We start from the raw sequence: 25,509 nt of genomic DNA on the forward strand, positions 1-25,509 counted from the left end.
GTAAAACGCCACGTGAGCTACACAACATCCTCTATACACTGCCTCCCTTTTAGTACAAAATGTACAGCATGACTTGATCACTAAAGACATGGAAAATGTGGAGAAAGGCATGTATCATATAGCTACTATACGGACACCCGCTCCACTGAGGAGCATGACCACCTCTTGAAACTTGTGTCATCCGAAATGTACCATGCACTTCTTATGTATAGTTTTCTCTTTCTTTATGTTTTTTATGAACTACAAAACTGTGTCATAGTCTAGAATGTACTTGCTGTATTTTGGCTTCTGCGTAAACCTTACATACATGAGACAAATATGCTATGAACTATGTCACGGCCTAAATAAAGAATTTTAAAAAATGCACAGTTACAAATCTTAGCAGGTCTCAGGGACCCACTGTTTGAAAATCTTGATGCATAACTTTACCTACCTTTCTCTTGTCCCAAGCATTGAAGATTGAACACACATCTAAGCTACTTGTATTAGAGCTGACCTTCCATGATAATATAAAATTGTGCAAGTTTTACTATGTTCCCCAATGTTATAAATGTCATTGAAAAGCGTGTGGAATACTGTCGGGGTACCACATACGCACTGTTATATCTTTATGCACTACAAAATAAAGAATTAAAAAAAACTGGGCCTGCCGGCCACTAATATTTTGGAGGACACAAACCAGGTGGACATACCACACATGATGAAGACCTCAGAGAGAGTGATCCCAAGAAGCTATTTGGTCAAGTGACACTCTCCCAGACCCTGCCAGTATACAAGCACCCTGGACAGTCTCAACATACTGTTGTTGCCTTAGTTAATTTTAATGATAGTTAATTTCCTTTACCTTTTTTCTACTTCTCTTGCTCATTTACCTATCACTAGCATGGCTAGGAGCGTTTGATTTTATGCCCAGAGGTACGAGACTTGCTACTGTATAAATTCCATGGATGAGCAGCCTGGTCGGCTGACCACCTGCAGCTTACGCAAAGTCACACCTTGTACAGCGTCTCCATCTTTACTGTCTCCTCTTCAAACTTCATTCCTATAGGTCTATTAGAGGAACAATGCATAGCCTTGATGTACCCTTTAATGCTTATTCATCTCATATATTTGTACAGATGTACACTATGTGTTCAAATCTAATAAAATCCCCGCCAAAAAAAATTGCTTCAAGTTGTTTTCGGTACTAACGTCATGCCAGGATCACAACTCTGCTCAGGGCCGGACTGGGACAAAAATTCACATTTAAAGACAGAGCAGCCCTAGGAGGGGCGTGGCCCCAGAGGGTTCATATTGTGTCATCACCAATGATTTCCGTGCCTCTCAAAAGTGGGCATATTTGTTTAATACCACTCAGGGCAGTCCATGTGTAGCGGGGGGTGGGGGGAGAGGGGATGATAGGCGATGTGTGTGTGAGGGGGAAATGATAGGGGATGTCGTGTGACAGCGGAATAAGACATCTAGAATGTGGAAGGGGTACATGGTGCTGCAGAGTGTGAGAAGGGGACATGGGGCTGCAGGGTGTGAGAGGCGACATGGGGCTGCAGGGTGTGAGAAGGGGATTGGGGCTACATGGTGTGAGAGGGGACATGGGGCTGCAGGGTGTGAGAAGGGGACATGGGGCTGCAGGGTGTGAGAAGGAGACATGGAGCTGCAGGGTGTGAGAAGGAAACATGGGTCTGCAGGGCGTGGGAAGGGGACATGGGTCTGCAGGATATGAGAAAGGGACATGGGGCTGCAGGGTGTGAGAACGAGACATAGGGCTGCAGGATGTGAGAAGGATACATGGGGCTGCAGGACATGAGAGGGCACATGGGGCTGCAGGGTGTGGGAAGGGGACATGGGGCTGCAGGATGTGAGAGGGCACATGGGGCTGCAGGGTGTGGGAAGGGGACATGGGGCTGCAGGATATGAGAAGGGGACATGGGGCTGCAGGGTGTGAGAAGGAGACATGGGGCTGCAGGATGTGAGAAGGAGACATGGGGCTGCAGGACATGAGAGGGCACATGGGTCTGCAGGGTGTGGGAAGGTGACATGGGGCTGCAGGATATGAGAGGGAACATGGGGCTGCAGGGTGTGTGAAGGGGACATGGGGTTGCTGGGGGGACACAGCGGCTGTTCGGTGAGAGATTGTGCCATGGGGCTTCTGGGTGTGAGGGAGAAAAAGGCTGCATGGTGTGAAAGGGGACAAGGGGCTGCTGGGTGAAAGGGGGGCAGGCAACTGTTTGGTAAGAGTGACTAAAAGAACTGTCGGGTGAGATGGGGGATAAGGACTGCTGGGTGAGAGGGGGGACAAGGGCTGCTGGGTGATGGGGAGGCAAAGACTGCGGTGTGAGAGGAAGGGCAGGGTGTGAGAGGGGACATGGGGCTGCTGGGTGAGAGGGCGAAACAGGGTATGAGAGGTGACATGGGGCTACTAGTATGAGAGGGGACATGGTGCTGCTTGGTGATAGGGGGGACATGGTGCTGCTAGGTGAGAGGGGGAGACAGGGGCTGCTGGGTGAGAGGGGGAGACAGGGGCTACTGGGTGAGAGGGAGACAGGGGCTGCTAGGGGGGGGCAGAGGCTGCAGGGTATGAGAGGGGACATGGGGCTGCAGGCTGAGAGGGGAAGACAGGGGCTTCTTTGGGGGCATGGGGCTGCAGGGTGAGAGGGGGGCATGGTGTTGCTGGGTGTGAGGAAGGGACAGGGCCTGTTCGGTGAGAGGGGGACATATGGCAAAAAAAACGTATATTTCTAATTCATTTATTTAAAACAAAATGTACAGTTTACTCCCCCATCTCTCTTCCTTACCTTGATCCTTGGCAGGAGAGGATGCTGGGGAGTAATTCTTTCCCTGGTGGTCCAGTGGAAGATGTATCTGGTCTACACCCCTTGAGAGGTGTAGACCATGTGCATAGTGCCTGTGTTGTGCATCCGTATTCAGGCTTGTGAGAGAGATCTTTGATCTCCCCACCGCACAGAGCTCCCTCTATGGGCCAGAGGCCAGGCAGCACCAACCCTAAAAGGGGCGGATGGGGAGATGTCTTGATCTCCCCTGCCTGTCTCGGCCCATGGCAATCTCAGCCCACCGGGCATTTGCCTTGGTTGCCCAATGACCAGTCCGGGCCTGACTCTGCTCATCACCAGGCATTTTCTTGTGTCTTTCAAATCTTGTCTCTGTAGAAATTTTTGATGTTTTCCACATCTGCTGAGCTTTCTCAGTTGCCTATGACTTGGGCAAAATAGAGTGAATGCGTTCAACTTTTGCACACATTGATCAAGTGCAAGTCCTTCTTGCTGCATGTAGAGCTGAGCATCATTCACTTCAAAAATGAGAAAAGAATGAGAAAAAAAAGTAAAGGTCATGATGCAAACTAACGAACTTCCTGAATCAACCTTGTTTTCAGAGGTTTATTCTCGCCCATCTCTGAATACTTCCAAAGCTTCTATGATTTCCTTGGTTGTGCTCAGCAAGTACACGTAGATCTTCATACTTTGAACTCCATCTTGTGTCATTGGATCACTTTAAGTGAATTGGTTCCTTAGGAACATGAACATGTTCCTTAGGAACATCCCAACTATGGGTGGAGCTGGAGAAGAACGTGTACACCTTTTCCATGGTGCCAAAGAAAGTGACATACTGTGTCCCAACACCAACTGCATGCACATGAGCAAGATTGAATGAGTAATAGTTACATGGCACAAACACTGCTTTGGGATTCATATCCAAGATACGTTTCTGTACACCACTACTGTGTCCAGCCATAGTTGCGGCATTGTCATATCCTTGGCCGAAGCAGTGCTCCAGTTTAAGGTTATCTGCTTGCAACTTGTCACAAATCTGTTTTGTAATGGCATCAGTTGATTTCAATGAAAGGCTCTACCATGCTGACCTTGCTGTATCTTCAATGTGCACATATCGAATCACTTGAGACATTTGGTCAGTGTGAGAAATATCCAGAGTACCTGGCCTTTGCAATTGTTTGAGAGATGACTGTTCTAATGTGATCACTGAGCAGGCTGAACTCATTCTGTCCCTGCGGAGAGAGATAGGACACAACATAGCCATCTGTCTGCTGAACTTTGTAAAGATGCTGATTGGCAACTGAGTCAGATTTGGCAAGTAATTTGAAAGTTTCTAGGAAATTTCCACAGTTACCATCTGTGCTTAGATCTTTTGAATGACCACGTAAGGGTAAGGTTTCTCTGTCTAGATACAGCACACAATCAAGTATTCTGGCTAAGATTGTCTTCTATTTCTTAAATGAACTCTGTTGTGCAAGCTGGGCAGCAGCATTAATAGTCTCTTGCTTCTGTAGCTGCATTTTAAAACATTTTCCATATTGTAAATGCACTCAGGTGATTTGAACTGGCTTACGCTTTAATAATCCGGGATTTAGCTCCATACATTAAATTCACTTGGCTTTCCAAAAAACATTTTCCCTTTGTCCTTCTGAAAGAAAAAGCATGCCAGAAAAGCAATATGCAGCACAGTTTACAGGGTAAAAAAAACGCCAACCATGTCCTTAATATAATCTCACCATTGTCCAAATTCATGTAGAACCAGTCCTTGAAAAATGACCTATCATCACTGTCTTTTGGACACAATGCATCCGTATTCTGCAGTTCCACTGTCCGTCTTGATAAATTCCGTTTTCATAGTTTCAGGCCAATAGCTTTATTCCGTGAAGGTCAATAATCTCTGGCAGAATATTTGGCTGAGCAGAAGTAGAAGTATCCTCAAGCAAAGCTGTATCTGCTTCTAAAGCAACAACAGGAATGTCCACAGACACTGGATAAGGCTCATGAGACTCCTGTGGTGCTGGTGGAGTACCTTCAGCAGACTCCCAGCTAGCTTACCTTGTTGATTCTGCTCTACCTTTCTCCTCTTCCTGCTTAGTGCACCTTATTCGTTTCTGTTTGAGACACTGTGATTCACTGTAATTCATAGGGTCACTGGGAGACCTGGGGACACGACACAAGGGGACACTGGGAGACATGGGGACACTGAGAGACACTGGGAGCAATCCATCTATACAGCAGAATCAAACCAAGTAGTTTTTTGGTTATTTTTTCTCTGATGTCACTCCTTGTGATTTACATCATGAGATGTCACCCGTACATAATTAATTATGCAAATTAGTAAGGCCCGGTATGTTTTTCCAAGAAAGGTGCCAACCCTAACTACTTCACATACTCTTGCTTAAGTATGGAAACTTACGAGGGATGTATGGGAACAAAACTTGTGTGGACTGGCTGACAATGAAATTAGTTTAGGTAATGCTGACTTTGGTCTCTCTAACACTGTGGCATGTCCCCTTTCTTCTACACTCACTACATACAGCTTTTCTCTGTCCCAGACTATATACCAGGAGCTTCTGCCTCCTAGTAAGAAGGTAAGGAGACAAGTGGACCAACAAGTGCTAGGGGGCAGCCCTTAAAAAGCAGTGAGCGAGCTCATTATTAGACTAATTTTTGCCAAGCTCAGTGTGCTGTCTGCATAGTTTGCCCTTCGTTGGCCAGCTGCATGATTGGCAGGCAGCCTGACATGCATTCATGCCAGGCTGGCCTTCCAATTCTTTGGGCAGATATGCCCTCTTTTTGGGCATGTTCGCCCCTTTTGGCAGGTTACGTGATTTGTGTCAGTGGCACACCCTTTTACCGTGCCCATTGACTTCCTGCTTCACTGGACACTGCTGTTAGGGGTTATAGATTTACTTGAAATATTAAAACATAAATTAGAGAGAGATTAGCACAGGGTATGTGTTTTCTTATAGCTGCTGTTTTCTTTCCCTCCAGCACCATCTCCATCAGATACATGACGCTTGGGAGTGTTTTTGGTCGATAAGTTTCTGTAATTAGGCCCATCATAATTTTCAGCACCAGGACCATTGGGCTCTTAATCTGGCCCTGGTGAGCACCCAATACTTACTTACAGAGCTCCATTTGGGGCTACTTTGCATTAACTGGATGAGTGTGCCTACCTTGCTTTACTTTTTACTATCTATGGTATATGTGTGTGTCTGTATCTGTCATGGTGTATGTGTGTGTTTTTAAAAATAGTGTTTTTACTCACCTTTTTTTTTTCCCACGCTGTGCTGATCTCTCCTCGACTGGCCCTGCCTCTATGGCTGAGATCATCAAGCTTGATGATCTCAGCCAATCCAATGCTTTGCCATAGGATTGGCTGCAAAACGTTACACCAATCAGCATCTCCTCATAGAGATGCATTGAAACAATGTATCTCTATGGGGAACGTTCAGCGCCTCCAGAGCATGGAGGCGCTGAATGTAGGTGCTGCACACTGTGCTGCACTGACACAGGAAGCACCTTTAGTGGCCGTCTGAGTGTCTGTCACTAGAGGTGTCACTAGGAAGCAATGTAAACACTGCCTTGTATCTGAAAAGTCAGTGTTTACATTAAAAAGCCTGCAGGGACAGGCTTTAGACACCATCACCACTACATTAAGCATTGTGTGTGTGTGTGTGTGCGCCTGCTAGTGAGTGAGCTTGCTTGCGTGTGTGTGTGTGTGTGTGTGTGTGTGCCTGCTAGTGAGTGAGCTTGTGTTTTTATGTCAATGAGCTTCTGTATATCTGTGAGATTGTTTGTCTATGAGGCTGTGTATCAATGAGCTTGTGTGTGTCAGAGATTGTCTGTGTCTGCATGTGAGTATGCTTACTGTATAATTAAACATTTTACTCTGAAAGGACCAATATTTTATATTAGAAAAAGCAATATATATTTGATATATATAAATGTATTACTCAATCATCTGGGGTGGCAAGACATAGCCTTACATATTACATGCGACAACATATGGGGCAATGACTTATGGGGCTGGCATAGATTTTTTTTCCAGGGCTGGCAAAAACCCTTGTTGGCAATTACAGGAGTCAGCCATTTCTTGTAGTTGGCCACTAGGTTTTCACACATCTCAGGAGGGATTTTGTCCCACTCCTCTTTGCAGATCCTCTCCAAGTCATTAAGGTTTCAAGGCTGACGTTTGGCAACTCAAACCTTCAGCTCCCTCCACAGATTTTCTTTGGGATTAAGGTCTGGAGATTGGCTAGGCCACTCCGGGACATTAATGTGCTTCTTCTTGAGCCACTCCTTTGTTGTCTTGGCTGTTTGTTTTGGGTCATTGTCATGCTGGAATACCCATCCACGACCCTTTTTCAATGCCCTGGCTGAGGGAAGGAGGTTCTCACCCAAGATTTGATGGCACATGGCCCCGTAGATCGTCCCTTTGATGGGGTGCAGTTGTCCTTTCTCCTTAGCAGAAAAACACCCCTAAAGCATAATGTTTCCATCCATGTTTGATGGTGAGGATGGTGTTCTTGGGGTCATAGGCAGCATTTCTCCTCCTCCAAACCCGCAAGTTGAGTTGATGCCAAAGAGCTTGATTTTGGTCTCATCTGACCACAACACTTTCACCCAGTTCTCCTCTGAATCATGCAGATGTTCATTGGCAAACTTCAGACGGGCCTGTACATGTGCTTTCTTGAGCAGTGGGACCTTGTGGGCGCTGCAGGATCTTAGTCCTTCACGGCATAGTGTGTTACCATCTGTTTTCTTGGTGACTATGGTCCCAGCTGCCTTGAGATCATTAACAAGATCCTCCTGTAGTTCTGGGCTGATTCCTCACCATTTTCATGATCATGGAGACATTGAGGTGAGATCTTGCATGGAGCAACAGACCGAGGGAGACTGACAGTTATTTTGTGTTTCTTCCATTTGGGAATAGTCGCACCAACTGTTGTCGCTGTCTCACCAAGCTGCTTGGTGATGGTCTTGTAGCCCATTCCAGCCTTGTGTAGGCCTACAATCTTGTCCCTGACATTCTTGGACAGCTCTTTGGTCTTGGCCATGGTGGAGAGTTTGGAATCTGATTGATTGCTTCTGTGGACAGCTGTCTTTTATACAGGTAACGAGCTGAGATTAGGAGCACTCCCTTTAAGAGAGCTCCTAATCTCAGCTCGTTGCCTGTATAAAAGACACCTGGCAGACAGAAATCTTGCTGATTGATAGGGGATCAAATACTCATTTCACTCATTGACATGCAAATCAATTTATAACTTTTTTGCCATGCGTTTTTCTGGATTTCTTTTTCTGTTATTCTGTCTCTCATTGTTAAAATACACCTACCATTAAAATTATAGACTGATCATTTCTTTGTCAGTGGACAAACGTTCAAAATCATCAGGGCATTAAACACGTTTTTCGCTCACTATATATATATATATATATATATATATATATATATATATATATATATATGTATATATATATATATATATATATATATATAAAACAGACAAGATCTGGCCCACTAAACAGCAATTTTAAACACACAGAATGTAATAGTGTAATACTTTTTTTTTTTTTTAAACTCCTAATGTAGGTAAAAATAATGAAGATTTTGTAACAGTATATGTTCATACATTGCACAAGCCTGCCACAGTGCCAATATACCCCAATTTTTGTCAAGTCCTATCCTAGCAACCTAATACCTGCTCTTGTCTTGTGTGATTAATCCACTTATTTGGAGAAAAAAATCCTTCCTCCTGGGACTCTTTGCAGGACAAAGTTAAAAGGATTCTATAGTGTTGGGAATACAAACCTGTATTCAAAAAAGGTTTAACTTTTTTTTTCCCCAGGACTGTAAACAGTTATATATATCTATACCCTGCAACTTTCCAAAACCCCATAAAACCTGCACATGGGGGTATCGCTGTACTTGTGGGGCATCCCGGCATACAAATGCGTTTTTATTGCAGTAAAACAGCATTATGAAATTCACCGTTAAAATTACATGCATTTTTTTAAATTTATTACGCTATTCATATTATATTATGTTTCATATATAAATATTTGATGTGAAATGGAAGGCATATTTCTCCTTAATAAAATGATATGTACTAATAAGTGTGGGTGCACGTAATATGAAATAGGTAAATTATGGTTGAAGAGACATACAGATCAAAAATTCTATGCTTTGTTTTGGTTCAGAACTTGGACAATTGCCTCCGTCCTTAAGGGATCAAAACATGAATGGGTCAGCACTAGCCTATGTTCCTTTAAACTGTATATGTGGTAATGTCATCATTGATTACTGTCCCTTTGGCTTACTTCACTCAAATGATATTAGGCGTTTAAACCAATCTGAAATATCTATGTGTAAATCAATGTGATTCCCTTGTGAGATCCAGTAGCAGGTTATCTTAACACGCTGGGGCCTATCCTTGTTTTACCCCTAAGGCACATTTTTCCTGCTGTGACCTACACTTTATTGCTGTGAAATTACTGTCTTAAATTCCTCAAGGCAGACCTGTGTGACCTCCCAGATTAACAGGGAAGTTTACCTAGGTTTTTTTCTATCACATATTTGCGGTGGGAGGGATCTGTGCCAAGCAAGAGATAGCCGTCTCCCTGAATGTAATATTCCTTAAACACGGCTTCAGAACAGCACACCATGGACTCTGTACTAAGGAAAGGGTTCTACAGGCAGGAGATTAATAAAACCAAATGGGAAGTCGCTGAGCGGTATAAAGATCTGAAAGCTATAGGCTCTGGAGCGTATGGAACAGTTTGGTAAGTTCAGTGTGTATATTACTTGGACAAGAATGCATTCGTAAACTGCTTCTGTGTATACGTATGTATGTGTCTGTCTTATTTATCAGTTAAATTGTGTTAGATTGAAAACTGAATTGCAAAATTTCGGCTAAAATTTGGTTTGTTTTTCTGTTCAACATAAATTTCACGCTTTAGCAAATAAATCACATTGTCTTCTGGTCTGTCCATGCGTCAGTCAGTCCTGCTACTGTTCAAGGCACTGGCCATGTGCAAAAAAATTAAGCCAACATAACATTGTGTCTAAATGTAAAACACATACAGTTCTGGCAGCATTCCATAAGCAGAGTCGCGTTAAAGGGGAACTATTCCAAAATGTAACTTTTGATATGTTGTAACATTTATAGGTTTTAAGTTTAGAAGTCAGTGTGTTTAATCCCCACGTCAATCCCCCTTCATGACATCACACTGTAAAACAAATTCAGTCAGGATGTTTACATACACATTGCAAACCTTGTGAGAGAAAAAGGTTAGGTAAACCGTGCCAAAGAGGAAAAGTATATAAAACAAATTAGTACATATACATACACTAAATGAGGTCAAATGATGTATGGTTATATGATGACCTAAATAAAATGAGATAGAGAAAGGTAATGGTGCAATATGTCAGATAAGTATTAAGACATTTTATAACCCAATAAATGACTAACTCACACTTTTTTGAGCTACTAAGAGCTCTGCTGTTTAGCGCGTGGATGGTACAATCCCCGTCTAAGGATATATAGATATTCATTGTATTTGACATCCAGTTCTAAGTAGTCAAATATAAAAAATGAACAAAGGGAAAATAACCAATGGCACAGTATGTTGTAATGATATAAAACATAGAAGAGGTAGGTATCCTACTTACAATTTTCAGAGCAATGACTTGCTCTGGTAGTATATGCTTATGGTGGTACAATCCCCACCTGGGATGTGCAGGAAGCAGATGTAGTGGAACAGTAACAAGGTAGAATAAAATGATAAAAGTAAGGGTAAATTGTAACAATTAACTTTATTTTATAAATAAAATATAGAATAAAAACAACTGTCAGAGTGCTCCAGTCCAGCTGACAGTTGTTTTTATTCTATATTTTATTTATAAAATAAAGTTAATTGTTACAATTTACCCTTACTTTTATTATTTTATTCTACCTTGTTGCTGTTCCACTACATTCGCTTCCTGCACATCCCAGGTGGGGATTGTACCACCAAACGCGTATACTACCAGAGTAAGTCATTGCTCTGAAAATTGTAAGTAGGCTACCTACCTCTTCTATATTTTATATCATTTACATAGTACTGTGCCATTGGTTCTTTTCCCTTTGTTTCTTTTAAATATTTGACTACTGAGAACTGAATGTCAAATACAAGGAATTCAAATTCACGTGCTAAACAGCAGAGCTCTTAGTAGCTCAAAAAAGCTTGAGTTAGTCTTTTATTGGGTTATAAAATGTTTTAAAACTTACCTGACATATTGCACCATTATCTTTTCCTATCGCATTTCTTTTTAGGTCATCATATAACCATACATCATTGGACCTCATATAGTGTATGTATACGTACTAATTTGTTTTATATACTTTTCCTCTTTGGCACGGTTTACCTAACCTTTTCCTCTCACATGTCTATATCTTAGCAAGGGTTGGGAATACTTGCTGGTTCATTGCTGCCTTCCACCTTGATATATTAGGGAGCGCCTATTCGTTGCTGTTTTGTGCACATTGCAAACCTTCACAGAGAAAACACACACAGGTGAAGGCACTAACTGATTGGTGTGCTTTTTTTATCCAATTAAATCAGTTACCCACGTTGCAGCCCCCACCTAACTCCATCATTCGGATCCTGTAGGGATCCATAGTTAATTATCAGTAATTCTAAAACACCGCCATGTTGTGTCGTGTGGTAAAACAAAACATACAGGAAAAGTATGCTAAACAAATGTAGCTGGACTGGCAAAGTGGTGGAGAGAATTTCCCTCTGAAATATACAATTCTCTTGTTAGTTCAGCATAGTTTTCTGTTTAGTGAATTATTCCCAAAATTATTTGATACACTTTATTAATGAATCTTGCATGCATTACAACTGACAGGACATGTGTTAAGAGTACTAGATCCCAGCTGTAATTCACAGCTAAGGGCAGATGTGAGTCAATAAAGCTACCTGTATTTCTTATCTCTTAAATTTATTTGCATTTCCTCTTCTATGGGAGTCACACTTTAAAGCATGACGTTCTGCTGATTATTGTTCGACTGGAGAATGTAACCAATGTTTACCTATAAAATATTTTGTTATAAGAGCCACCATATATTGTACAAACGTACTACATGTGTAAATATTAACCACTTAAGGACACATGACGGAAATATTCTGTCATGATTCCCTTTTAATTCTGTAGTTGTGTTCTGACACTATAGCTCCCTCCTCCCATGCACCTCCCCCTGCTGTCACTTACCTCAGTCCAACCAAAAGTTGCCTAACAGCCCGGAAGTTCCTCTAGTGACTGTCTGGTTGACAGCCTCTAGAGGTGCAGCTAACCCTAAAAGGTAATTATTGCAGTTTCTTAAACTGCAATTATTACGTTTGCAGGGTTAAGGGACCTGTGACAGTGCACACAGACCACTTCAAGTGGTCTGGGTGTCTATAGTGTCCCTTTAAGGTTTGTGACAAGTGGAGACACCTGGAGATGGAGCAGAGGATTCTGGGTAGAGAACTAGCAGTATGTAGGATAGTTGAGTAAATTGTATAAATAGGAATATTTAGAGGGTCATGGCATCAGAATTCTCACTCAAAATTTCTCCTGTCCCAGTTGACAAAATCATTATTATTTTAAACACCCTGAAAGATTTTGCAAGGCTGTGCAGTGTATAAACAAAATATGGAGATAAGGGACAATATAGGCCAACATAAGCAAGAGGCTCAAACACAAGTATGGTCTAAAGGTCATAATATAATGCAGGAAATGAGCTGGGTGCAGATCAAAAGACATGTCGAGAACACTGCCAGAGGGGCAGATTATAGGCATAACTGGGTGGGGAGCAGATTTACGGGGTTGGGGGTTATTTACTAAAGTGTGACTTCAAAGTGAATATAAAAATTCCAAAGTAGCCAAACTGTAAGTATGGCTCTGACCTTTAGAATGTTCCCAAATTTGCTATTTTTACCTTGAATTTGAGATTAACTTCGAAATCTCCGTTTAGTAAATCAGGCTGTTAGTATAATTTAATTTAAAGAAAAAATACACGGTTGCAGGAATTAAGTGAGTATGTCAGATATATACACCCATCGGGATAGCCCTTTAGAAGACATTTCCCATAACTTCACAGCCTTAAAGGAGAGGGTAACAACTCTATTCAGACCTAGAGCCTACGGGGCAAAACAGGAATGTTCACATCATATTTGCATCAGTAATCTTTATGATGCAGGGCTTTGCCAGGTGCTATTGCAACCTACAAAATTCACTGTAGTGTACCCCTGCCTTTTTGGCTGTTTGAGAGCCGCAGGGAAATTTGACCTGAAAATTTTGCTGAATTGAGTGGCCGGACAGAGTGGGACAATTTACAGTCACTCTGCAGAGATGCAGAAAAATAAAAATGAGCAGAGGCAGAGAATGTTGTTTAATTCAGGATGAAGAGACAGAGCTGGAGCAAAGGGGAAGCTACGTGGCTCATTGCAAGGGGCTATTGTGCTTTGTCTCAAAACAATTTTTAAAAATTCAAATTTATTTTAATGAAGGCAATACGCCATCCACATCTTATTTATGTAATTTGACCTCAGGATATCTTTAATTATGTATTTTCTTTCAAGCAGAGCAGAGCCATTAACCCTTTAATGCCAGCGGAGCGTAATTTTGGCATATGGCTTTTCTTCCAAGTTGCTTCATTTTTATCCTCAATTAAGAGGCTTGAGCAGCTGGCAAATGCCATATTTGTAGATAAATATATCGGAAATGATTATGGGAACGCTTAATGAGCCAAGCTCTAATGATCACTTTTTGCAGCTTTTAAATATCATTATGTGAACTGGGCAATAGCTAATATCTATCATACAAATATGAATATACACTGCACTGTGTAATAAAAAAATAAATGAGGTTAGGAATGGCCAATCAAGCAGCATGAGTATCTACCAGTAATTAAAACTCAATTAAAAATCAATGTTATTCTGTTTGAGACTAAACGATAAGATAACAGTAAAACTCATGGGGAAGCCTGCTCGAATATAGTTAACAAAAAAAACTAGACATTAACATATACTTGCTACTTTTTCACGATTAGTACGAGAAAAATAGTGAGTTTCTGGAAAACACAGAACTGCGCAAATATATTTACTATTTACAACTACTTTCACGTGGTGACTGAATGCATCTTAAAAATAGATTGTTATGCGTTGCTTAACATGCTACTTTGTGTAAGTGTTACATACTGTGCACATTTGTATTCACTGGTTGTAACAGTAGATGCAATTCCATTCAGTAAGTAGGTGTGTGATGGTTATACTGCAAATAAGGAATATCAGATATGACTTTTTTAGCCACTGTTTATTTTTACAATACATTTCTTAATTGTGGCTGGTTTGTACATGCCCCCGTTGCATTTACAATTGTTACAACAAAGTCATATAATGGGCATATAATGGGCTGCTGTGGATGGCGGTCAGGGATAGATACTGCTGCCTCGGTCATGTAATGGTTAGTAGATAATTGAGTACTTGGCGAATGTGAGGTGCAAATGACCCAAGTTCTGTCAAACCCACAGTAATAACCCAAGAAAGGAAACAGTTCGGAATCATCATTCCTTTATTTTATGCTTAAAGAACTGAAACATTGATTCAGTGTTACATGGTTACTTCAAACACCATGACCACTTCACTGGTTTGAAGTTGTCATGGTGTCTGGAGCCTGTATGTGAAGCGGTTTACTATAAAATGCTACACACACAGAGTTTAAAACCTCTGCTGCCCTTTAAAGTTACCCCACGAGAATTGTTCAAGTGCTATCCCAATTTTGTTTATGTGAAATCCACTCGAATTACCAAGGTGTATGAATGTGATGCTTAGCCCACCCTCACATGAGTGGCAAACGTATGCCCATAATGAGCTCAGTTTAACTCCGCATGAGCTACAAAATGTACAGTTAATATGTTTAGTTGACTCCGCATGAGCCACTAAATGTACTGTTAATATGTTTAGTTTAACTCCACAAGAGTCGAATACGTGCCCCAGCACTGTGTATATGTAAACTTCACTAAAGTACCCAACATGATTTGATAAGGAGCACCCCTACAAGAGTCGCTAGCATGCCTCACCAAAGAGCGTTGCCTTACACACCAGAAGAGTAACCAGCGTAATGGTCCACAGTCTGCACCCTTTAAACGCACAAGAGCGGCCAGAATGTTTAGACCCCACATGAGCCCCTAACGAGATACACCATAATGTACGTAACAAGGCTACCTAGGCTACTGCCATGTTGCCCTAACTTGCTGGCCACAAGCGCCCACGAACTGCCAGGGAATTTAAAAACATTGTGTACACCCTCAGTTTGCCAGCACAACTAACATGCAGCACCAATCGGTTAACCCTAAGCCCTCATGTGCTGCTAGCACGATACACTATATTGCAAACTATGAGCCCTTCTGGGCGACTGGCACAACACACTAATGTATTAATCCAAAGCCCCTAGGGGCTGCCAGAGAACTACACCATACCATATTATACAATTAAACCCACAGGTGAGGCCAACATGTGAGACTGATTCGTATGCCATATTTTATGTACATTCTTTGGGGGCCCTTTACCTCCACTTGAGATGTCAGAGCGCTCAACTAAGATGGACTTATGTAAACTAGTGTTTAATGTTATGTTCATACTTTAATTCCATGGTATTTTTCGTTCAAACCCTAATCCCATTGTATTGGATGACTGTATGTTACCGCAAAAATCAATGGACAATTATCCACAACAAAAATAAAGAATAATAAAAAAAACAAAACCCTCTGCTGCCTGAGATATATCTCCACATCCTTTTCCGTGTTTGGGGCGTCATTAGGTTGCTCAGATCAAGATTTCCAGGTGGCTAATGTGAATTCTGTGCAATTTAGCATCTGACACAAGAAATCAAAGCATGCTGGCACTGGACAGCCATTGGCAACATTAGTGCCATCTATGTCCTCCCCTCAGTCTGTACTCCATGACCTCCCTAACCCTATAGTGAGGGGGAGTGACATCAGCTATGGAGGATTGGACAGCAGAGAGAACATGTCCTTAGTGCAGCATTAAATGTACCTTTTCTTTTGAGTGCAAGGCCAATCAAATACTTCTGACAGAAGGATAACAGTCACTGCAAACACATTAAGATCCGAGGCGTTCCTGACTATCACTATGGCTGACTTGCCAGCTTATATCAAATGTATTCTCTGCCATGCTGTTGTGCAAGCCTACTGCGATCATTCCGATGGATGGGATCCAATGATCACTCCAGCTTACCTGGAGTGACGTCCAGATGTGATGTGATCACCCAGCTGTCAGGCATTAGATATAACTTAGCCATAATGAAAGCTGCCAGAAGCAAACCCTTTTATATCTTTAAGGGCATCTCCTTGTCCTTTTATCAGGACATCTCTCAAGCCACTCACAGATGGGAGGCCTCGCTTGGAGATGTCAACCAACTTCTCTGTAAGAAGGGAATTGCTTATTGGAGGTGAGACCCCAGGTTCCTGACAGTGAAAGGTAACAGAGTGGTACTGAAGATGGTCAAAGCAGCCCCAGTGCTTCTTAAAGAGTTGGGACTTTTTTTGCATCCTTCCACAAGAAGCACAAATCCAAGTTGGATATCGTGGTATGCGGCCGCCATCCCTACCTTTATACTGGCTGGCACTCAATTTCTAACTGCAGGGTCAGCTACCTGAACTTTGCTAGACATCTGACATACCGTGTTGACACAGGCAGTGGCCTATTAGACTTCTCACTCACTAGTGTCCTGTTGGAGTTTAAGTTTGCTGTTACCTAACAGTTCCATGTTTTCCTTATTTGCTTGTGTAGTATCTCCCAAAATATAAATGTTTAAATTGAGCTCTTGCAACTGAGCTATTCCATTTGAGCCATACTTTTATTTACTCACTGCTATATTAAGTCGACCCTATCCATGTTTGATGTATTATGGGTGTTCTTATATAGCCCAGACACCAGTATCTGCTAACTCTTAACATTACGTTAATTTTGTTTTCCTTTATATTGTTATAAGGGCATGCACCTGCTAAGTTTATTCCTGTAAATTACATAATGAAAGATATATAGAATTTCTCACACACTCATGGATAATGTCCACATACAGTGCTGTATAAATCTCAATTCGAAAAGTGATTGTGATAAAAAGTGAAATAACTTCCCTTAGCAATATAGGATATGCCCGAAGATTTCCTCCTATCTTCAATTCAACATGTGTATGGTATAGTGCTATTCCAAGCTAGGGAAATAAGAAATATATGGCATAGTGCAATACTGTATATACTATAATTGGATATATGGGCAAGTGACAAATGCTCACTCACACTTTAACATCCCAAGAAGTGCCTTCAGAAATATACTTGGTGTGTCTTCTTTACTTCAAATACTTGGTAAATGTGAATCTCACATAAAAAACAAAGTGCAAAAAAATAGATTGGATGACTGTATGAGTAATGATTCCATTTCTCTTCAGCTGTTTTCGATTCAAATTTGAGTTACTTCCGGGTTTCGTGTGTCCTGTGCGGTCACGTGACGTTCCCCTTTGTACACTCCCCCCATTTGTATTTCTATTCAGAAACAGTCTTTTTTGGACTTTTTTCAACATCTCAGCCTGTCATTATGAGTAACAGCCGAAACGAAGGTGGAACGCATAGCTGGAACGCATGACGTCATCACGCACGTCACGTGACCACACAGGACACACGAAACCCGGAAGTAACTCAAATTTGAATCGAAAACAGCTGAAGAGAAATGGAATCATCTGCAGAACCATCATTGGGACTGATTGGGGGTGGTATATATTAGGGGATGTTTGAAACTAGGTTTGTATGTATTTTTATTCATCATCTTTGTTAAAGATTGTCCCTGAGGAAGTCCCTAACAGGGAAGAAACGCGTTGGACTGATTTACCTGCTTTTATTTACTTTGATGTAAGTAATAAATGCTTTTTTTACTCTTTACTCATACAGTCATCCAATCTATTTTTTTGCACTTTGTTTTTTATGTGAGATTCACATTTACCAAGTATTTGAAGCAAAGAAGACACACCAAGTATATTTCTGAAGGCACTTCTTGGGATGTCAAAGTGTGAGTGAGCATTTGTCACTTGCCCATATATCCAATTATAGTATATACAGTATTGCACTATGCCATATATTTCTTATTTCCCTAGCTTGGAATAGCCCTATACCATACACAAATTACATAATGTGCAGTTATTCGTTCAGTGATTTCACATAATGTCATTATATCTGCATACCAAAAAAAATAAATAAATAAAAGGTCCATAGAGAAAAATGTTCAACATATTTACACAATAATGACAAATTCTTTACTAACAGAATACTTTACAAACCGAAAAAAAAGCAATATATGTTTGCAGAAATAGGAGAATTTTATTATGAAATTAATGATGAATTCTGACCATTGACTTTCGGAACCCATTGCATGGACAACAATAATGAATATTGTTGTAGATTTGAAACATCACTATTGAGCTTTTTGAAACCTATCTCACAATTCTCATTGCAGCTCAGCTAAAGACATTCGAACAGGTGAAACTGTGGCCATAAAGAAATTGCTCCGTCCATTTCAGTCTCAGGTTCACGCCAAGAGAGCATACAGAGAACTTCGTCTTCTTAAACACATGAATCATGAGAATGTAAGTTTACCAGTTACTGAATCTGTGATACAGGGCAGTTTGTCCATGCTCGGAGATATTGATTGGTTTATTTTCAGTAGCCTCTAATTGTCTTCCTCTAAAAAGGAAATATAAGGGAGCTACTTAGCAAAGAGAAGCAGGTGGGATCAGTCATAAAAAGTCAGAATTTACTAGGATAGCTGACGCAGCTCAAAATCAAGAAGGTACATCTCATTAGTCTACAAACCAGAGTATTGAGTAGATTAAGATAGGTTTTCAGCAGTTGTCCAACAATGAGTTGTCAGATGCGGAATCTAAGGGTTAAACACTGCACAAAACATCATGTACGAGCATGTGGTTTTATAACGTAGCAGAATTTGGCAGAGACCTCGGTTCGAAACTCAGCACACTCTGCATGGGAGACATATCGAGAAGTTAAAGTTTTTATACATTGTATTTTTTTTCTGAAATAATATAATTAACTTTCCCCAAGAAAATAATGCAATATTTTTCAAGTAGTTCTAAACATATTTAGAACAATTGTTTGCAGGTTTTATACCTTAGAAAAGAATATTAATACTTACGTTACCTTTGGGTGTAGCCTTGTTGGAGACAGCACAGGTTAATGGAGTTCAGGTAGCATTCTTTGCATTCTGCAATAAACACAGGAATTATTACAAAACGACTAAATTCCAATAATTCCGTCAATTTGAGATGGATACAATTCCTGTGAAGAATTAGTCATAGCTCACTTGGCACTTTGGCTTAAATATCTATAAGCTGTAGCATGTTTTAATTTTCCTTGAGCACTTGTGTTGGAAGCATTTGTTAATCCCAATACTTTGCCGTCTCTGTTGGCGTCGAGTTGGATTTAGCACAAACACGAGAATAGATTTCATTGTGTTTAAGAAGGTTAAAACAACCCATAGTCTGTTTGTGAAGTAAAGTGATAGGATTATTTAGAACTGATTCTGAATGGCGAGGTCTTGGGTTGTATGTAATCATCTTATATAAGAGTGCAGTGTAAGTTTCCCAGGAAGGACACAGCTTAGGTAATGTTTATTGGTTATATAAAACCATGATTAACACGTTAAAGACCAATGATAACCTATGTAGGCATAACTGCTTCATCAACATGAACTACCCTAATAATTAAGCAGCAACTGCTGATGTTTAATAAACATTGAAGAGTCATATTCACAGATTGTGAAATACCAATGATAAAAGGGTTAGAACGGTTGTTAAATATTGTTCTTAATCGTTTCACTTGTATTTTTAAAATGATACATAATGGAATGGAACCATTTTCATTTAAAAGAAACCCCCCTCTGCTTTTCACTTATGTGATCACAATGTTTACGTAAAGGCTCAGCGTCATCTATTGGGTACCTCGACTGCAAAGAGTAATTCAATACAGAATGTGAATTCATAAGAATTTAAAGGGATATTCAAAGCTGGAGTTCAGAGACTATATATAGTGAGTAATGCTCTAACAAATATACAAAAAAGAGCTAATGGCCTTGTTCTGGAAAAATAAAAACAAACAAACAGTATTTACAGCTTCAGCAGTGGACTTTTATCAAACCAATCATATTGGGAGACATATTGGAGGTTTGTGGAACAAAGCTATTTAATATTTTTTTAAATAATTCCTAAATTAAATTCATTAAATCATTTAGCATAACTAACTGTAAAATACCTATGCATTGCACATAATAAGTGGGTGCCTGGAGTGTCCCTTTAAAGGGACACTCTGACCAGAACCACTACGTTAACCTGCAGTGGTTCTGGTGCTTTAAGAGCCCATCCTTCATGGATGAAAAAAGGCAGAGTTTACATTTGTCCCTAAGGCCACCTCTAGTGGCTGTTACTCAGAGATGCATTTAGCCAGTGCATCTCTGGTGATGAGGAAATGGTGATTGATGTGCAATAGCTTCCCAATTCTTCCTAATGGGAAAGCACTGGATTGCCTGTCATCATCAGTCATAATAGTAATAGTAGGAAGTACTTATAGTAATATGTAACAGCAGCTGCAATAAGACCGTTGTGGCATCCGATAAAAGGTAAGTAAATGTGATTTATTTACAGAGTGAGCACTGGGGCCCGGATGCCGATCCAAGCTTCCCACAGGAAAGCATTGAATTCAATGCTTTCCTATGGGCTTCCGTGTCATGTGACCAAGCTTTACTTGGTAAGGGCAGCGGAAGTGCTTTTAATGGCTGTCAGGAAGACATCCATTAGAGGTGGAGTTAAAAATTATAAAATTTGGGGGGCGGAGCCTGGCTCTCAAGGAGAGTGGACGTGCATGCTGTGAGCTCCCGCTGAAAAGGCCAACAAACCACCTTTAAACGGGCTAAATCAGCTTTTGACCCCACTGACGGGCAACACAGAGCCCAGAGGGGACCCAGCGAGACACCCTGAGACTCTGCAAAGCGGATCGGGCACGGGAAACCGGGAGAGCGCCGCTGCGGCCTACTATACCGGAGCTGGGGAGGGACGGCCGACCTCTCTGCTTCCAGGTACCCCACGAGAATAGACACACTCCTACCCCCCCCCCCCTTTGGACCGGTGGGGGTCATCCCGGTCTACGCTCGACAGCCTAACTCAAGCAACACGATATCGGCATATAGTCCCAGAACGGAGCACAGCCACATGGAGAGGGCCGAAGCGAAAATGGCGCCTGACACGTGGCATGATGGGGAGGCACGAGAGCTATGTGCCCCAGTCCTTTGCTCCGTGGACCGTACACTACAGCGGCTGAATAAGCACATTAAACGGTTCTGGATAAAACTGGAAACCCTATTCTTTCCTAAGCCACTCCAACCTCGAGTCCAGAAGCGGGACGGCAAGAGCCGGAGGGAACAGAGGACCCCCTCCGGCCTACAGCATCGAAACAAGCCTGCACCTCTCACTAGTGGCCCACCTGGGCCGAAGGCCACCAAGGGTTTGACCCGACGACATCGCCCACACGGACGGAGAGACGGCCGCCACAGACGGCGACAAACCCTTGCATCCCTCCGTCACTCCCGTTATGGGAAGGACCCGGTCCTTGGAAGAGAACGGGCCCGTGGCACAAAGATGTCGGCCTTCATACCGGCCTGGGGCTGGAGGGAGGACCCACCCTACCCCCGGCAAACAGCCGCCTTTGGTACACGTCCAGCACCGAATGCAGCGAGCAGATCACAAGGCCCAGACCGAAGATGCACCCCACGGGTGACGAGCTCCCGGCTCTCCTTTGCTGGACTCTGGCACGACGGCTCATGCAGCCTCCCCTCGCAGGGAACTGGTTATGACAGCCCGACAGCACTCTGCTGGCTTTTTCCGAACTTGGGAATCGGCTGACTGGTGACTATGACAGGGACAGGCCCGCTGTATAATGTTTTGGCCTCTTCACTTTCAGACAGTTTCCAGCGAACCTAATTTAAAACGGTCCCTCTTTTATGTGTCCTGCTTTTATGTTTTTTCTTATGCCATTATTTTTCTGCTCGCTGACTCTATTTATGACGAGTGTAACTATGTCCCTTAATTCCTTGCGAGTTGCAGTTAATGTGTTCTTTAATTTTCTTTTGCTCTACACATGATTGTTTGTTGCTCCAGCATCCAAAGCAATATGTACTAGATTAGCCACATAGACAGTTCTTGCTTTCAACCTCATTGTACTTTTTGATATCAGGATGTCACTGTAAGTTTGTTTAACATGCACCTATTTAGCAAACGCCAAGACGAATAATGCTATGTTTAACTACCTATACAAGCGAGAACCTACACCGTTATATATTGTCTTTAACATGTACCTCTTTAGCAAACGCCAAGACGAATAATGCTAGGTTTAACTATCTATACTAGCGAGCACCTACACAGTCATTTATTGCCTTTTCTAATATTAACAGGTACCTATTTGGCAAACGCCAAGACGAATAATGCTATGTTTAACTATCTATACAAGCGAGAACCTACACCGTTATATATTGTCTTTCCTAATATTAACATGTGCCTATTTGGCAAACGCCAAGACGAATAATGCTATGTTTAACTATCTATAAAAGCGAGAACCTACACCGTTATATGTTGTCTCTCCTAATAGTAACATGTACCTATTATGTTTACCTATCTATACAAGCGAGAACCTACACCGTTATATGCTATGTTTAACAAGATAACTGTATCTCTATGCGTGCTACTAACCTATTGAAAAGTTTGCATGATATAAAATATAAAATGAGGCTGTCTTTAGAAGGAGATGTACTACTGTGTTAATGCAATCCCACTCTGTACAAAGCTGTGCATCCCCTCCTCTTTATTCTGTACCCCATTTAACTCCTGCCTCAATAAAAGAAAGATTGACAAAAAAAAAAAAAAAAAATAATAATTATAAAATTCTGCAATGTTTTATGTTGCAGGCTTAAAGAGATGGGATCACTGTGTCCAGACCACTTTATTGAGACACAGTTGTCTTGGTGATGTTAGTGACCCTTTAACCCCTTAAGCACACATGACATGTGTGACATGTCATGATTCCCATTTGTTCCAGAAGTTTGGTCCTTAAGGGGTTAAGCGGACAGTCTCTCTCTCTCTCTCTCTGGTAACTTTCTATGGCACATTCCCTCTGTAGCTCCAGCATTTTACTGCAGTAGGAAATAGCATTGAAGTAACGGTATGTACACCTATATGAGTCAATGTTTGTAAAAGTGAGAAAAAGCAAGAAGGACATGTTTGTCTTATTCAATCAATTATTGTCTATTATTAACAAATCACACGTACAGTGGCATATTTCTTTATCCCTGTTCTAGAGATCCCTTACATCAAATAATTGACGTCAATGTGCTTTCTGCAGGTCATCTCCCTAATCAATGTATTCACCCCTGATGAATCACTGGAGAACTTCCAGACCTTGTAAGCATATAACCTCTCTATTTTGTTCTCCCTCTCTATTTAAGAAAATATATACAACACAGGGATATTTACTAAAGCGAGAACTGCTGTGAATTAAAAGTGAAATTTAAAGGGACACTCTATTGCTAAAATAAATCAATAAAATTACTATTTAGTAGATATACATGTAATGAAAACATACATGCATTTAATTATGCATTTTTTTCATAGTGGGTGTATCTTAGCTTGCAAACGCTGCAGATCTTTTGTCTGAAGCCTTTTATAAGCCCTTTCCTTCTAACCCCGCCCAGACTTTCTGTGTCTGTCCAATCACAGACTTCCCAATGTAGCGCAATGAGACGTATTTGCAAGGCAGGTGATCTGGACAGCTGCTCCCTCTTTAGTTTAGTTTCACTGAGCTAACCAAACCAGGAAGTAGCAGTACCAGTTGTCTGACAGCCAGGTAGGGTAACAAGGTTCATTAATAGAAATGCCCATTTCTATTGAAATCTGCACTTTTTGTAAAACGAGAAAGAGGACACTCTTCACTTATGCATTAGAGGTCTGGAGTTCACTTAAAGGCCCACGTAGCAAAGCTGTCTTGGCAAATTATCCCAGTTCTCTATTTCAGCCTTAAATTTGAAATTCACTTTTAATTCCTGACAATTTTTACTTTAGTGAATAAACCGGATAGCCTCAGTGAATATGACAAACAGGCAAATCATGGTACAATCTAAATAATTTAACCGTAATACATATGTTACAAGTGCTAGTTGTAGAGCACGGCAGAACATCTCACAATATCTTATGGTAATAGTTACTCACTAAAGTGAGAATTCATAGTGAACTTAAAATTTATGCCAAAGTAACTGAACTTGAAGCATAGCTAAATCAGATCATTTTTCCGGATCGGCTATTTTATTGCATCTTTATGACAGATGTTTAGCTAGTGTGAGACCATGCATCCTATTTTCTGGCTCATATTTGTATTAGGTCCAAGATTATGTTGAATTACTAAATTAGTTATGATCTTGGTGGAGGGTCAGCGGAGTTACTAAATTAATCATGATTTATACATTAAAAAATCATTACAAAATGAGTATGTGTTAAATTTTGCTTTTCTCAACTTATGTCATTTGAATTTCCTTTTAGTTATATGGTTATGCCATTCATCTGTCTGGACCTGGGACGGATCATCAAAATGCATAAACTAAGCCACAAAGCAATAGTTTATCTTCTCTACCAGATTCTGCGAGGTTTGCAGGTGAGATGATCACGTTAATTAAAAGGACCATCAAAACACCTAAAGCACTTTAGCTTGTGTCTTCTTTGTCTCATTTTACAAAATGTGCATATTTTTATAGAAACTGATTTATAAATTAACCTTGTTACACCCACCTGGCTGTCAATCAGACAACAGGTCCTGTTACTTCCTGGTTTGTTTTGCTCAGTGGAGCAAAACTCAAGAGGCAGCAATTGCTCAGAGCACCTGCCTTGTAAAGGTTTATCATTGGGAAGTTTGTGGTTGTACAGCCACAGAAAGTCTGGGTTGGGGAAGAAAGGTAGGGCTTGAAAATGCTGCAGGCAAGAGAACTGCAGCTTCTGCAAGCTGTTGCTACATAAACTCATATGAAAAAAATGAAAAATTTATTTTATTGTGGTGCCTAGAGCGCCCCTTTAATTCATTCCTTTTTCCCATGTAAGTCTATGTCGCAATGTTAAACTACGTTTGTGATGTCAAATAGCAGGCAAATTGTGTAGCATTAATAAAATTATAAGTGGAACAAAAATTATATTTGAAGTCTGATAACTTAAATTTAATACCTACACTGTAAATAAAAACTATGGATTATAGCTAAATACTAATATAAAATGGACCAAAACCATGACACTTTAAATGAATGCTCCAAACACCATAACCACTACAGCTACCGTCAAAACTGTCTATCACTGTAGTGGGAATTGTGAAAAAGGAAATTTTACTTTAAAATAGCTCAGCTGCGTAGGAGAGGTGAATTAAAGACTGCATACGGTTCAGATATTTTTGTCTTCACAATATCCTGTTTTTGTAAATAAACACCAGTGTGTTTTTTAGATGCAAACTTTTAAACTTCTGAACTCAAGGAATTCCTCAAATCCAGCTTGGTTGATTTTGAAGTAATATTTAGTATTCATTGTCAGTTA

At 41.0% G+C, this 25,509-nt stretch overlaps 1 protein-coding gene across 1 annotated transcript in view; it reads left to right on the plus strand.

Annotated features, from left to right (window-relative positions):
- The first annotated feature begins 9,383 nt into the window (after positions 1 to 9,383).
- The window catches only part of LOC134568293 (mitogen-activated protein kinase 12-like), a 31,101-nt gene continuing 14,975 nt past the window's right edge, over positions 9,384 to 25,509 (plus strand). The window contains exons 1-4 of the mRNA XM_063426753.1: positions 9,384 to 9,572; positions 18,345 to 18,474; positions 23,288 to 23,346; positions 24,478 to 24,589. Coding sequence (XP_063282823.1) covers positions 9,454 to 9,572; positions 18,345 to 18,474; positions 23,288 to 23,346; positions 24,478 to 24,589 — 420 coding nt within the window. The 5' untranslated portion in view covers positions 9,384 to 9,453. The remainder of the gene's footprint in view (positions 9,573 to 18,344; positions 18,475 to 23,287; positions 23,347 to 24,477; positions 24,590 to 25,509) is intronic.

The sequence above is a fragment of the Pelobates fuscus genome, chromosome 7 (genome assembly GCF_036172605.1).
Source record: "Pelobates fuscus isolate aPelFus1 chromosome 7, aPelFus1.pri, whole genome shotgun sequence".
Classification (NCBI taxonomy): domain Eukaryota; kingdom Metazoa; phylum Chordata; class Amphibia; order Anura; family Pelobatidae; genus Pelobates; species Pelobates fuscus.